The 13,641-nt window shown below is 38.0% G+C and overlaps 1 protein-coding gene across 2 annotated transcripts in view; it reads right to left on the minus strand.

Moving 5' to 3' along the window:
* Window positions 1-221: 221 nt before the first annotated feature.
* CNST (consortin, connexin sorting protein) overlaps window positions 222-13,641 on the minus strand; it is a 56,678-nt gene continuing 43,258 nt past the window's right edge. The window contains exons 10-12 of one of the 2 annotated variants that reach the window (XR_657392.2): window positions 6,238-6,373; window positions 3,739-4,544; window positions 222-1,874 (exon numbers count right to left, since the gene is read on the minus strand). Coding sequence is in view for 1 of the 2 variants with exons in the window: in XM_009275985.2 (XP_009274260.1) it covers window positions 4,330-4,544; window positions 6,238-6,373 (351 nt within the window). In the remaining variant the exon portion in view is untranslated. Of the gene's footprint in view, window positions 1,875-3,560; window positions 4,545-6,237; window positions 6,374-13,641 lie in introns of those variants that run through there. The other variant, XM_009275985.2, reaches the window with a different exon arrangement.

The raw sequence follows: 13,641 nt of genomic DNA on the forward strand, positions 1-13,641 counted from the left end.
CCAGGAAAACTACATTACACCAAAAACCAAACCAAACCAAACCTTATGTGTTTTTTATCCTCATTTTCCATTCTGGTTTGGGTTTGACCATAAAATTCTTATTGGAGGTACTGCTCATTTACTTGAATGTCACAGAAAATCTTCTCAGTCTTTTTATGCATTTAGAAATCACAGTACCCAAAAAGGTTCATATATTTTCTTTGGGACAGTTTTTATTTTTTTTGCTACAGTATTTAAATTACAAGCTTGGGTGATGGTTTCAAACACAATTATTTACTCCTTTTGCTAAAGGACGCTTAAGTTAAATTTGTTACAAATAGTTATTAGTCCTTTCAGATGGTCTTGGTTTTACATTACAGTACAAAATAGGCAAACATGTTTTCTTAGGAGGGTAACATCCCCTTTAGATTATTGAGTGGAATAGTACCCAGTCACACAAGAATCTGGACTTCCAATCTACTCGGCTTATTTGATAGTTCAAGCTTGCCCTTTACTCCCGAAAGCCCTAAACAAGAGTTTCCCTTTTCGTTGAACTACTTCCTACTGCTTGTCACCAGGGCTATGCATTTTCCAAGTATGAAAGCAAAGATACTGGAAAAAATTTAAAACATGGGCTGTGTCTAGATTACAAACTTCTGCTGGCATATCTGGGCTGTGGAATATCTGCTTCCTTACTGACACTGTTTTGAAAACAAGCCCGTAGTATAGTGTGGCTATGCTACAGCACAGTGCTTTTCTTGGTGTAGTCTATGCTATTTGGGGTGAGGGTGTTAATTATGTCATCAGAAAGCTCTTCTTGGCAGCGTATGCTGAATCTACATCAAAAGTCTTGTTGGTTTTGCTCTATCACGAGAATCTCTTCAAAATAATTATGCTCAAAAAATAAACTGGAAGGTGAGGGTTTCTAGCAGTGCTGCAGGTGATTAAGTGGCCACAACTTGTTTGAAGATACACTATCAGCCTGAAATCCAGTCATATTTTAAGAAAAGACTTTTAACTACTGTCAAGTACTGCACCATTCCCTGAATTTTCCTACCAACTACAAATGGTTTTATGCTGATGTAGCATGTTTCCCCTGCTGCCAAGCAGAACAGCCATGAAGGCAGTGGCAGGCAAGGAAACAGAATAAAAACAAACTTACACACAAAGGGCTTTAAAACACACAGAGGAGGGGGGAAAGCCTTTTTCCTCTGTTTTCTTCCTACTTATAACAATCTTAGCTGTTGCTCAGTATTATTTTACCTCAAAATACTCAGACAAGAGGAATAACTGTTCAAATCAACTATTTCTTTTAGCTTGGATTTACTGGACTGTAAGATCCTAACCCCTCAGGTCACCCAGGCGGAAGCAATGTCACCAGCAATCTAAAGAGAACAGATCATGAAGGAAGGCCAACATCAGGCCTACCCGCACACTCTTTGGAGTTCGACACAAAGCAAATTTTGTTACGTTGGTAGCTACAAGTTTGATAATGTACTACAGACCATGCAAACTATTTGCACTAACAGAATTGTCACATGAAGCAAGAATTAGTACCATCAGCTTTTTATAAAGGAATGCCAACAGAAATTAGATCCAGATTCAACCACTTGGTTGCAACTGAGGAGTGAACAGCTCAGATCAGGAGCCGGGCAGCCTGTGCGTATGTGCCCCTTCCGCTCCTTCAGATCCTGAGAGACTTTGCAGGTGCGGTACCTTGGCATAGGCTGGAAAGGCTGGAGAGGTGCTCCAAGTTACAACACAAGTGTAAGGTAGCCGAGTTACACAGAATGCCTGGCCGCTCATTTTTCATCGGGTATGTGCTGGTAAAGTGGTGCCCAACCTCTTCACGATTTTCTTGTAGGCAGCTCTGCTGATACTAGTGAGTCTTTGCACTGGGAACATAGCACAAAGCAGACATACCAGGATTTGGACCACTGATTTAAACTGAAGTGCTTATTAAAAATTGCTTTGACTTTAAATAGCTTTACAGTTTTAAATAAAATAATTATTTTAAAATAGTTTTAATTAAATGAACCTAGAAGTGGAGGATCTTTGATCTCCATATTTGATATACTTTTGAATAAATAGTTCTAGAAATACCTCTTGATCTTTTTGGTGATGAAGTGCACAAAAACTTAAAAAGATTTTTTTAAGCTGAAATCAACAGTTGTCTCTTTAGGAATAAACTTAATATCTTGAAACACTCAATGCAAAGTTACAGAAACCCAAAATATATTCTAACTACACAGTCACTATAAATACGTATTTTAACTGAATGCATGCTTTTTAATTACTCTGTGAGTAAATTACCAAAAAAGAAAATTAAGATTCTCTTTAAAAGAAAAACTAAATAAATAAACAAACAAACCCAGACTTCAAATAATAAACTGAACCAGCCAGTAACACTTTAAAATACAAAAGTGTCTTTCCCTTTCTCCTTTAGATTAGCCCAGCATTCTAATATGCTGAAGACAACAAACAAAAAATATACCAAACTACCGTTCTCAAGTTTCATTCTGAAAGCAAAAGTTTTCATTAATTTGGGCATTTTAAATTTGCTAGTTTAATGTAAAGCTGCACACGAGGCTCCCTAAGGTATAAATAAACTAAGCCTCCGCAGTGGAAACAAAAAGAGGAATCATACATGCAATTTATTCTAGAAAAAAATGTGATTTTAACTTTCACTTTAAAAACCCGTCAAGTATAACAGTGCTTTAGGAACAATCAAGCTCACTAGAGGGACAATTTGCTTGCAAATGCCAGAAAGCATGATCATTTAATGTTATAATTCTGAGCAATATCTTGAAGATTTCATTTCATAGTATTTTACAAAATAATATTCTAAACCTGAACACACTGCATCATACGTCGTTAGTAAGCAGGAAATCATGGAGTGGAGTGAAGCGGACCCCTCAAAAATGCCGTTTCCTGAGGTGTAAAGGAATCGTTTCACACTAACACCTTCAGCAGGGCTAGGCCGTTATGCTCTGTGCACGAACAGTTGCCACATTTTGACCAGAGCGTGGGCCAAAGGCCTGTGTATCTAATTCTCACCTTCACAGTCATGTCAGTGTTTCTCTCGCATACCACACAGGGAGGGCTGAGCACCAAGTGACAGAAATACCCATTTAAAATGACTCTTTGTACCGATTTAAATTTGTTTGTATAGCTGACAGAAAAAGAACAGATTTTACAACACAGGTCTCAGAACCGCAGGGCAAATAGATGCAAATGTGCTTTATCTGCTGGAACGAGTGCCCTGGACTACTAACATGCCGCGGATCTGCAGTGAGCCTCCATCTCTTCTGTTGGATCAGTCCCACTTTACATAAGCATTCACTCATTGAGAGAGGCTGCAGCCACACAGTTCAGTGATCCTGTGCACTCATCTGGGATGAATCAGACATGAGCCCTAATTGCAATAAATATTCACAGACAAAGGCAAGGATCATTATTCCCCATTTATGGAGGAGAAGCTGAGGCACAAAGTGATTACTGCAAGTCAGTGACGTAGCTGGACAGAAAATCCAGTTAGCCCCATACCTGCTACCAGGTGCTTTAAAATTGGCCAAAGCCACTTTACTATTTAACAGGAATAATTTACTAAACATCTTATTTTTGTTTCTGTGTTTAGTGAGACCAATGGTTTCTTTTTTTAACCTTCCGTTTCTAAAATGGCCCACGCAATACTGGGAGTAAAGTTCCAGGAAATTTCGTGAAATCTGCCAGCAGATTTATCCCACTCATGATATTCACCGTAAGCTATAAGATACAGGGTCAGCCTGTTAATCACCAAATGAGGGCTCCGTTAATGCCGCTGCACTCTTCTCACTCCACCCAAATAATTACATGGCTCACCAGGAGAATTAAAATGGAGAAAAATAGTAAGACTTAGGGAAAAAAAAAAAAATGTTTCCATAACACAGACTTATTGCATGATAGCTGGAGGCAACACCTTTGCACAAACAGCTGTAAATTAAAGCTGTCCTTTTACTAAGCTTCCAGAGATTGCTCACACAATGTGTGGCAATGGGAGAGCATATAGAAGACAACTCATTTTCTTCTTTCTTCTTCACTTGCTTAAGTTGTCAAAAAGCTACTTGCCTACTCTCAGAAGGGTGAAGAGAGTAACTTTTTATTCTCCCATGCCACACTGCTACAGCTTAAGATGTGAACATTTTGCCACCTGATTGCTAAACTAGAATTTTCTTGATTTCTAAGTAAAAGTGTAAGTACATCATCAAATACACATCACCTGCAGGCGGCAAGTGTTAGAGAACTTGAAATCACAATTTTTTTCTACCCTCTCCAGTAACCATTAGTGAGCCCTCAATGTGCTGTCTCCGCTCATTTCAACCAGGAGAAGGCTGTCCAGTGTTTAAGTTCTTCCATACGCTGCAATATCTGGGTATAATAGAAATCCATGTTGGCTGCAAAATCAGTACACACAGGGGATTCCATGTCACCAAAGGTGCAGTACAATGCAGTTCCTCCAATGCTAAGGAAAACAGTTGCTATGCACAGCAGGATCAGCAAAATACAGGAGCCACCAGCTACTTCATCTGTAAATGAAAGAGGAGAAAAGGTGAAAAAGGATCATCTACAAAGCAATATGAACGCGTGTGAGAAAATCTCAGATAGGATTTTACCATGAATGGGTCAGGAGGTAAACACTCTTAATAACGCTCACCGTGTCAAAGTGACCGTAATATATACCAGGAACTGTACGTTTCTCTACCCAGTCTTTTCAGAAACCTAAATAATTATATAGCTTCATTTCTGCAACCTGTGTACCTGTCCTTGCTGGTATCACTTGTGGAGTCATTCCACACTGAAGCAAAATACACTTAACTATGAGAATGTCGCACAACCAAAGCCTTCCTTCATGGAAATAGCTGAAATGAAACAAAAAGCTTTGAAACTAAAACAAATGGAAACATTCTTGCTTCATTTGTACTGACACTGACTGCGCTACCATGAACTGTTTGTGTTTACTCTGACATTTTAACTGTAAGGATAGAGACAAAAATCTTCAGGGTAGGCTATTGTGAAGGGTTATTTTACATCTCAGTTGTTCTGTGGTAACTCTTTGCATGATTGTTTATTCCAGAGTAAGAGCAATAAAGAGGCTGCAGAGGTGCTGCTACATCCTCACAACCTCGCTTGTCCTTGGTAACTTGTGTGCATGAACAACATCTGCATCTTCTGTCAGATTGAAGAGGCTCTAAGAAAATTTCTGAACTCCCTTCACTCTACATCAGGGAGACGAAACAGGGGAAAAGAAGAAAAAAAGAAGAAACATTCAAGCACTTTTTTGTGTGTTTGAAATCAGATTTAAAATAATAGTAATAAACAACTTTCCTTTTGAATCACCAAATCCCTGGAAAAAATCATAGAAGAAACTCTAATTGAAATTTTATTTAAAATATAAATTGTTTTAATATAATTTCCAGAAAAAGATGGGATAAGCTCCCTTTTGGGCAGTGAATGGATTTTCTTTTCAGTGTATGAGAGACACTTAACACACTTTTAAGCACTAAGACCTCCATTAATACCATTCAGTGGCTGGCACACACAGTAGATACAGAAAGTAGCATCATTAGTAACCAGAAGTATTTTTCTTAACATCTCTTTAGCTTGAATAATAGAGATCTTAAACTCCAAGAAAAGCATAACAAAATAATATATTGTATTTCTTAGGAGGCTATTTCGCCCATCAAAAAGGCACTAAGGTGTTTAGCCAAATTTAATGATAGCTAGCAAATACATATGGATAATTAATTATAAAGCAAGGTTAAAATCTGACACCCTCCAATCCCATGGTCTACTAGAAAGGGTTGGAAAGCTACCTGTGAGAAAACCACAACAGACTTGTTTCTTCTGCATCCCTCTTCACCTACATGGATTAGATTTAGGGAGAAAGCCTACACCTCTCACCTCTAAGCTCTAAACATTAATGAAAGGACATCCATTAGATGTCACTTGCAAATCATTCAGCCAGAGGAAAAAACCTGTGGCTTCAGTCTCAACCAAACTTTAAAACAGAAGTGTACTTATTGTATCCTTCTGTAGCCTTGTTACCCAAACCTGATATAGAATAATCTTCACTCAATCACCTTCACTTATTACTTGATTTAAGTTTTAAAAAGCCAAGACAGTGCATACAATGAACGCCCACTTTGCTCTTGTGAACAAAAAGATCAACATCATTTGCACCCCAAGAGCGCAACCCATGAATTAACAGCTTTAAATTACCTTGATCCAACGTGTCTTCCATTTCTTGGAATCGCACTCTTCTCTTTGTTTGCCTTTGCTGGACTTGAGCAATTGTTTTTCCTTCCCTGTCATGTCTCTTCTTTAGTATAGACACCAATCCTTCTGCTGGGGCAATCTATCAGGAAAGACAGTGAGAGGCACGAGATGTGAGAAATGCAAGCATGAGATCTATTTAACAATGACTTTAAGGAGGAAATGAGCTAAACAGTTAAAAAATGGTTTCCACTCTACTTTTCTTAAACATTCCAGCACTTGTGAAACCTCCTTCTTGAATACATCAATTCCTTAACATGCAGGACAGCTGTAGTATCATTCTGCTGTCTGCTGACACTACTTGTCCTTAATTGCTATCAAAGTTAAATACACATACATTTACTGTTTGGAGCATACTTTGTATTCACTGCAACAGTTCCTTTGTAAGCTCACGTTATTAAATCACATGGGTTGGGGCAGTGGTGAGGAGGGTTTGTGTCAAAACCACCATCATCAGAGGGCAGTAAGAAGTCAGTGACACACTGCTGCTGCCTCTCCAAAGATAGAATCCTGCAGAGACTATCAAATACTTATTATGAGATTAATTTTCCAGCATTGCAATTGGTTCCCCAGGGTGGACAACAAGCTACAGTGGGGCCACAAAACCAAAAAGAGATAACACCAGGGAAAAAGCAAGCTTCAGTGCTCTGGACAGATTCCAGCTCTACATTGTAATAAGCTCGCTGGATACAGCAGCAGTTCAAAAATCCTTCCCTACAGGCTGGTCACCCAAACAGCTTGCACAAACAGCAATACAGACTACAAGTTAATAAACCGTAACTTTCTTTCCTTTGCTACAGCATCTGGCTTAGCTGCAAGAGTATATGCTAAGCCATACTAGGATGTTACACCAGCCTGAGCAGTCTGTAGTTTCCTAGTTATTAGGGAAATGAAAGTAGGGAAAGTATCAGGAAAAAAATGCTTTCCTAAGCAAGCAGTTCCCAGTGTGCTAGAAATAAACAGAAATTAAAATAGGAAGCATATTTAGGCATGCCTTTTTTTATCTCGAGATCATCTTTACCTGAAAAAAAGTCTTAGTCATCTCTTCATAAATCTGGGTAGCACTTTTTAAAACTTACTCTGTAGATCAGCAATAACATTTGTTAAATTGAAAAGTAATCTGTATATGTTTGTGCTACAGATAAGAAAATATCACATTTGCAACTGAGTTTGCAACTCATCTATGTAGGAAATGACCCCAAATGCCTATAATTTTCACAAAAACTCGAAGTGGGGAAAAAAGCAACTTTCCAGATAACACTGTAGTTGCAGACAACTGATTGCTTAACTCTCCCAATAATCTAATCAAGTTAGAAGACCATGCATAAAAACTCATTTGCATTGCAATTATAAGAGCTGTAGAAAAACAGAAAACAAGTGACTTCATAACTTAAGCCCCTAAACTTGCTTCATACTACAAGCTTACATAACGCATCGATGCATGCTGTAATCGGAGAGATGGTGCATTGAACACAGCAAAATGCAGAGCACAATCCAATAGGCACTGTACCAACTATGGCATTTGGCGTTTGCAACATTTTAACTGGTAAATGTGGCAATTACATTTGCAGGTCTCTAGTCTGGCGGGATTTTATAGCCCTCAACTGGACAAATAATGTTGCCCTGAACAACTCTCAGAGTTGGTCACTGTGGATATATGCCTACAGTCTAACAATTTTTTCAAAAATCACAACTGAGAGGATAGAATTGATCTCTGCCACACTTCCCCTTTTGATATTCACTTTCCCTTTCGATTATCTGCTCAAGAGCTTGAATGGATTATTTAATGAAGCAATGCAATGAAGTACTTACAAAGTAGTGAAAGTGTGGAGGTGGTGGAAAGAAATTGTTTAAATCAACGTATGGAGGACCACTATTTGGCACAAATGAACCAGAAATAATAGCCCACAAGTGTCTCATCACAACAGACAAGCACACTGGGGTGAAGCTTCTACTGGTAAGGTTAAATTAACCTTGCAGAACTGCCACAAAAATTTATCAGGCCAGCCAGAAAATCAACACTTACGCTTCCTTGTTGTGACAAGGAAGGGGGATCATGTAGGAGTCCATTAATTTGACTTATTTATTTGGGAGGGCAGAGATGAAATGACGTCCTTTCAAAGAGTAGATTATTTTAAGCTTCTGCGTACGGCATTGCTTTCATAAAGAGGATCAATGGCTCCTCCTGCACCACCCACGCAGCAGGCTCGCTGTCGCCTGGCACGCGTGTTCACAAGTGGCTCGGACTGCACTTGGCGGGAATGTCAGCCAGGGATGGCGGGGCGTTTGTACCACTCTGCCCTAAGATTAGTATGTCGTGGTCCGTTCTGCAAGTAGTCATTTCAAACTGAAACACTTCATTTTGTCTGTTGGCTCTTGGTAGTTTTTGAATGACTGTGTCACAAGCTCTGTCTTCTCCAAGCTTAAAATCAGGGGGCTATCCTTGACAGGATTACGTGGAAATGTGTGTTTCAGTGATTACAGTTACGTAAAAGGCTTGCGAAGGAAAGTCTTGCTACAATGAGGTTCACTTACTCTCCCTGTCAGCCTACATGGCTATGTTTCAGGATTTACTTCTAAATGTATAAAGAACTAATGGACACAGCACAGGTTTCTCTATTCCGAACATCATCTTTTGCTTAAAAAGGGGGAGCAAGGGCTTTTGATTTTGCAATAAAATCAGTGTAGCTAGTGTTTTGTCTCCTGTCCCGACAAAAGCCATAGACTGTATTTTTAAAAATGTCCCCTTTACATGATATGTAATTCATGCCTAGAATATTTCATCTGCCTTTGAATTTCACAAGTCACGTAATTAAGGTTTTTGTTTTGTTCTCCAAAGGACCTACAAAGCTATGCCTCCTAATCAGGATACAGTTTATTGTTAAAATGCAAATACAAATAGAAACATATGGAATTCTGCATAAAGCAGTATCTACACCTTCTTTTCTACCATATTCTCAACTGCAGCTCAAAAATATTTAATGCAAACATTACCACATTTTATTTTTCTTATTTTCAGTCATAAAAATGTCATTACTGTAAGTAAGATTGTCATGTAAGAATAGGGTCCATCTTGCTACAAATAAAATCTCGTTCAATTAAAACAACTGTAAATGTATTTTTCTACCATACCTTTCATTTAGAAAGATTTCAAAGCAATATACAAACTGATTGTATTACATCCATCTCCCATTAATTAAACATCCAAGGAGAGGGACTTAGCTGTCATGCAAGACTTGAAGTTTTCCATCCCAGTCTTTAGGAGGCAGGAAGAATTTAAAAAGGCAGAATACATTATTTAAATAGGAAGTTAACGAGGGAACTGTGGTTAATACAGTTGACCACAATTCAAGCCTCTGCTTGACTTGAACCGCAGGAGGAAAAATGTAGGCTTGCACCAGGCCGCACTGCAAACAGCTCCGTGTTACATAAAAGAGCTACATAAAGGACCCTATTGAAACATCGAACATTTTCTTAATTCTAAGTTAGATAATTAACAAAAGATGCTCTTGGAACATCTATGTAACTGAGCTTACTCACTCAGCTCTGCTGGCCTTCACAAAATCTTTTGACTGGAGCTTTTATAATTACTGTACAGAAACTAAAAATGGCGTACAGGTATGTGGTGGCATTTTGACCAACAGTCAAAAGCAGCAATGACTGTTGGTTAATTGAAACTCTGTTAAATATTTTAGCTTTTCTCTTTTTACCACTATTAATACAAAGTGATTCTGCTTCACAGAAAAGTTTCAAACTTTTTTTGGTTAAGTTTAATATTCTGGCTGCAAAATAAGAAAAAATAAGCTCTAATTAAACTACCTCTCTCTTCTCTGTTTAAAACAGCATTTCCTAATAAAATATTAAAAAAACTTCCTACATTATGCATATTTTTGCCAAATATGATGTCTATATATTTATAAACATATTAGACAAACTATGAAAATAAGGTCCTGTACTTTAGGCTCTTAGAGAAAGCAGATTAAACTTATTATTGGAATAAGTTGTAGCATACAGAAGTAAATAAAAACCCCAAAACCAGAGGCACTGCAAACTGGGATCTAGGAAGAAAAGTTCATTGTATGAACTATTTTGGTCTGAATGCAGAGAGTTACTCCAGGAACAGTTTTGTTTGTGTATTCTTCTGTGGGCTGTATTCCTTATTCAGTTACTTGGCAAAGGCCTACAGTTTTATTTCTAGCAATAGCAGATTTTTTTAAAGTGGTAATCCATAACTGTACAACAAACTGACAAAAAGCAACACTGCCCTGGGTTAAGCTATAAGCAGCAGACTAACCCCTTCTCTAATAAAATACATTAGATACATGAATAAGTTGACTTTGAAAAGGAGCTAACTTAGCAGATTCAGTATTCATACCGCAGCATCAGACTCTAACCATTTTTCTGCTGATATGCTTGCCATGCAAGTACCGGGGCTCCTTTATACAGCAATAAATAGCTCAGATACTGTGTAAGCATTTCATACGGAAGCATAATTCTTGCAAACTCTAAACTACAGGACCCAAGCCATACAAGAGAACGGGGGATCTCAACAAGGCATTGTCTCCAGACCTAGTACAGATAGGTGGAGACTTCATTTCTGCAATCAAATCAGCTGCTAGACAGTACGTACTCAGTACTTTTTAAAAGTCTTGGTGTACAAACAGTGCTAACCAAAAGCTACTACCTTATGTTGTGGTAGAAAGTCTCACTATCTTTGCTTTCTGAAAGAAATTTCAAATTATAATTTTCAAATAAGGAAAAACATTACGATTTTACTCATTTCCCTAATTGTCACTCAGGTAACAAACTTGTGTTAGAAACTTTTATTTCATATGGCAAAATGCAACTTACATTATTCAAGTTACAATTTGTTTGACTGCTGGTGTGTCATTTCATTCTCATAAAAATGATAGCAAAGAGATCTAAGAAGACTTTTTCCTCTCCAGAGACTCAACTGGCCATCAGAGTACTGGCAGTCCTAGCATCGGGACAGCAGATCAAAAATGATACTAGATTCCCTGTAAAGCATCATCATCGGTCACTGGGCCAATCAATACAATCTATACACTTCCGATATCTGTTGCTGTCAACTGCTGACTGTGCTTCACAGCTCTTTGTTAGCTGTACGAATCTAGTTTCTATAAAATGACAGTGATTTTCCATCATTTGCATGTTGTTGTGCATGGTTTGTACTAGTGAAGAAATACTCAGTATAAGGGACTGTACAATATGTAAAGTACTATTTTAGTTTTGCAATTATTTAAAGCCAGAGTTTTCAGTCTTGCTTTTAGTCTACCATTTACAATAACTAATTACAAGTGACATAAAGGATCTAAATTAGAGAACTACACGAGATGATTCTTTGATCTCAATACGGGGTCAAACAAAACTTCTGAATTGTAAATACATACACAAGTACTTACCCTTCCCCATTTTCAATAAATTAATATTACACCTTCATTGAAGAATATTAATAAAGTTTTGTCCTACCATATGACTTTTGTACCTATGTTATTTCAAAATAATCTTTACTTCTGCCTTCCATTCTAACTTATTTGTGGCAATTTTGTAAATACTCCATGACAAGTTTTATCACAGTCAAATTGATTTATGTTTTTTTGTTTTGGGTTTTTTTTTTTTTACTGTCACACTGGTACATTTCATGTAATTCATTTCATTTCATTCATGTGGCTACCAATGCATTTTCTAGATATTTCTTTCACAACTGCTGTATGAAAACATTGTCATCTTATTAGATGGCCACAGCCTGAACAATGCAACTTCAAAGGCTTCAGGAAGACAAGAAAGAAGAAATATTCCAGCTGGGTGAAAAGATCAGTCTGCTTGTCAAAACATCAGTGGAATCTTATTTTAGCACTAAAACAAAATCAGTGAAAGCAAGTTAACAGTGCTGCTTTCTCAGGGGTGCCAAACTCTCTCAATTCCTGGTGTCTTCCAGGGAAGCTGTAGGTGCTCACCACTTCTGAAAAGCAACCACTAGGGTAATGATAGAGTGGTAAGATTAACTGGAAAAACAAAATATAAGTGTACAATGAAAAAATACAAGCAGCTGTGCTGTCCTCACCCCGCTGCACCTAGAAATGTCAGGTATCGCAAAACAGCCCCAGATGCTGTATATTACAAATTTTAATCGGTATTGAGATTAATCCTTTTTCTCTTCTCCCCGATTTAAACATCCTGCCTCACGCACAACTCAGGCCTCTTGCTAAGAACAATTCAGAAAGACTCCCACCAGTGCCAGCCAACATTATGCCTTATATAGCCAGAAAAAGTACTATGGAAGACTCAAGGTACTTTTTCCTCTCCAGAGACTCAACTGGCCATCAAAGTACTGGCAGTCCTAGCATCGGGACAGCAAACTAGAAATGAAACTAGATTCCCTGTAAAGCATCATCATTGGTCACTGGGCCAATCAATACAAGCATAATTTTTCTAACAGTATCAAGTATGCTGCTTCCTGTCCCATCCTCTAAAATGCAAATGGCACAAACAGAGCAATTTAAAAATAGTTGCTATAGGATTAATTTAGGATTTTTCTACGTGAAACAGAACAGTTCTCTCCTGTAGCTTAAAATGCTGAACTTAAGTGGGCTCAAAAGAAATCTATTCCTGAGGGATGATATTTAAATTACTCTTCTGTTATACATGTATATGGGCTTAGCACAGACTGTCAACAAAATGCTTTTTTTCAAAACCATCCTCTAAGTGAACACAAGCCAATGGATTTAGTGCAAAAGTTTGATTGCACGTATGAGCATGTATGTGGGTTTCTACATCTGCACGTTGTCAAGAGCTTGTGTACAGCTTTGTGCCTATGGCCCTCAGTCCTGGTATGTGGTATGCTTCCTGACATCCCACAGAAACACAAGGTGTTTTAAGGACAGGTCAGGATGAACGATCTTGGAAAGGAGATAAGAAGCTCTTTAGGCGAGGAGAAAAACCAAAATGCTCTGCTTCTAGCCCTGGAGATTTTGCCAAACATAACATCATCAGCATGGATCCCCAGTATTTAGTTCCCTGCTTGGCTGCTGTCCTTGAGTGATCGTGGGTTCTTGGTCTCTGTGAATTAGCTTCTGATCTATAGAGAAGTACTGTTACTTTATTGCCAAGGAATGTTGTCTTGTTAAATGCATTAAAAATAGAGATGAACTAAGAAGATACCTTTTTATAAGTCTTCCCCCTCCAGCATCTGGAATCACATCATTTCACAATAATCTCATTTTTTCATTTAAAGAAAAAACTTTTAGGGTCCCGTGGTTGCAAATGCACCAAAACCAAAAGACAAATAAAGCAAAGATGTCATTATACACTCTCCAAAAGAGTCCCAAA

This window comes from Aptenodytes forsteri, unplaced genomic scaffold (genome assembly GCF_000699145.1).
Source record: "Aptenodytes forsteri isolate BGI_AS27 unplaced genomic scaffold, ASM69914v1 Scaffold10, whole genome shotgun sequence".
NCBI lineage: Eukaryota > Metazoa > Chordata > Aves > Sphenisciformes > Spheniscidae > Aptenodytes > Aptenodytes forsteri.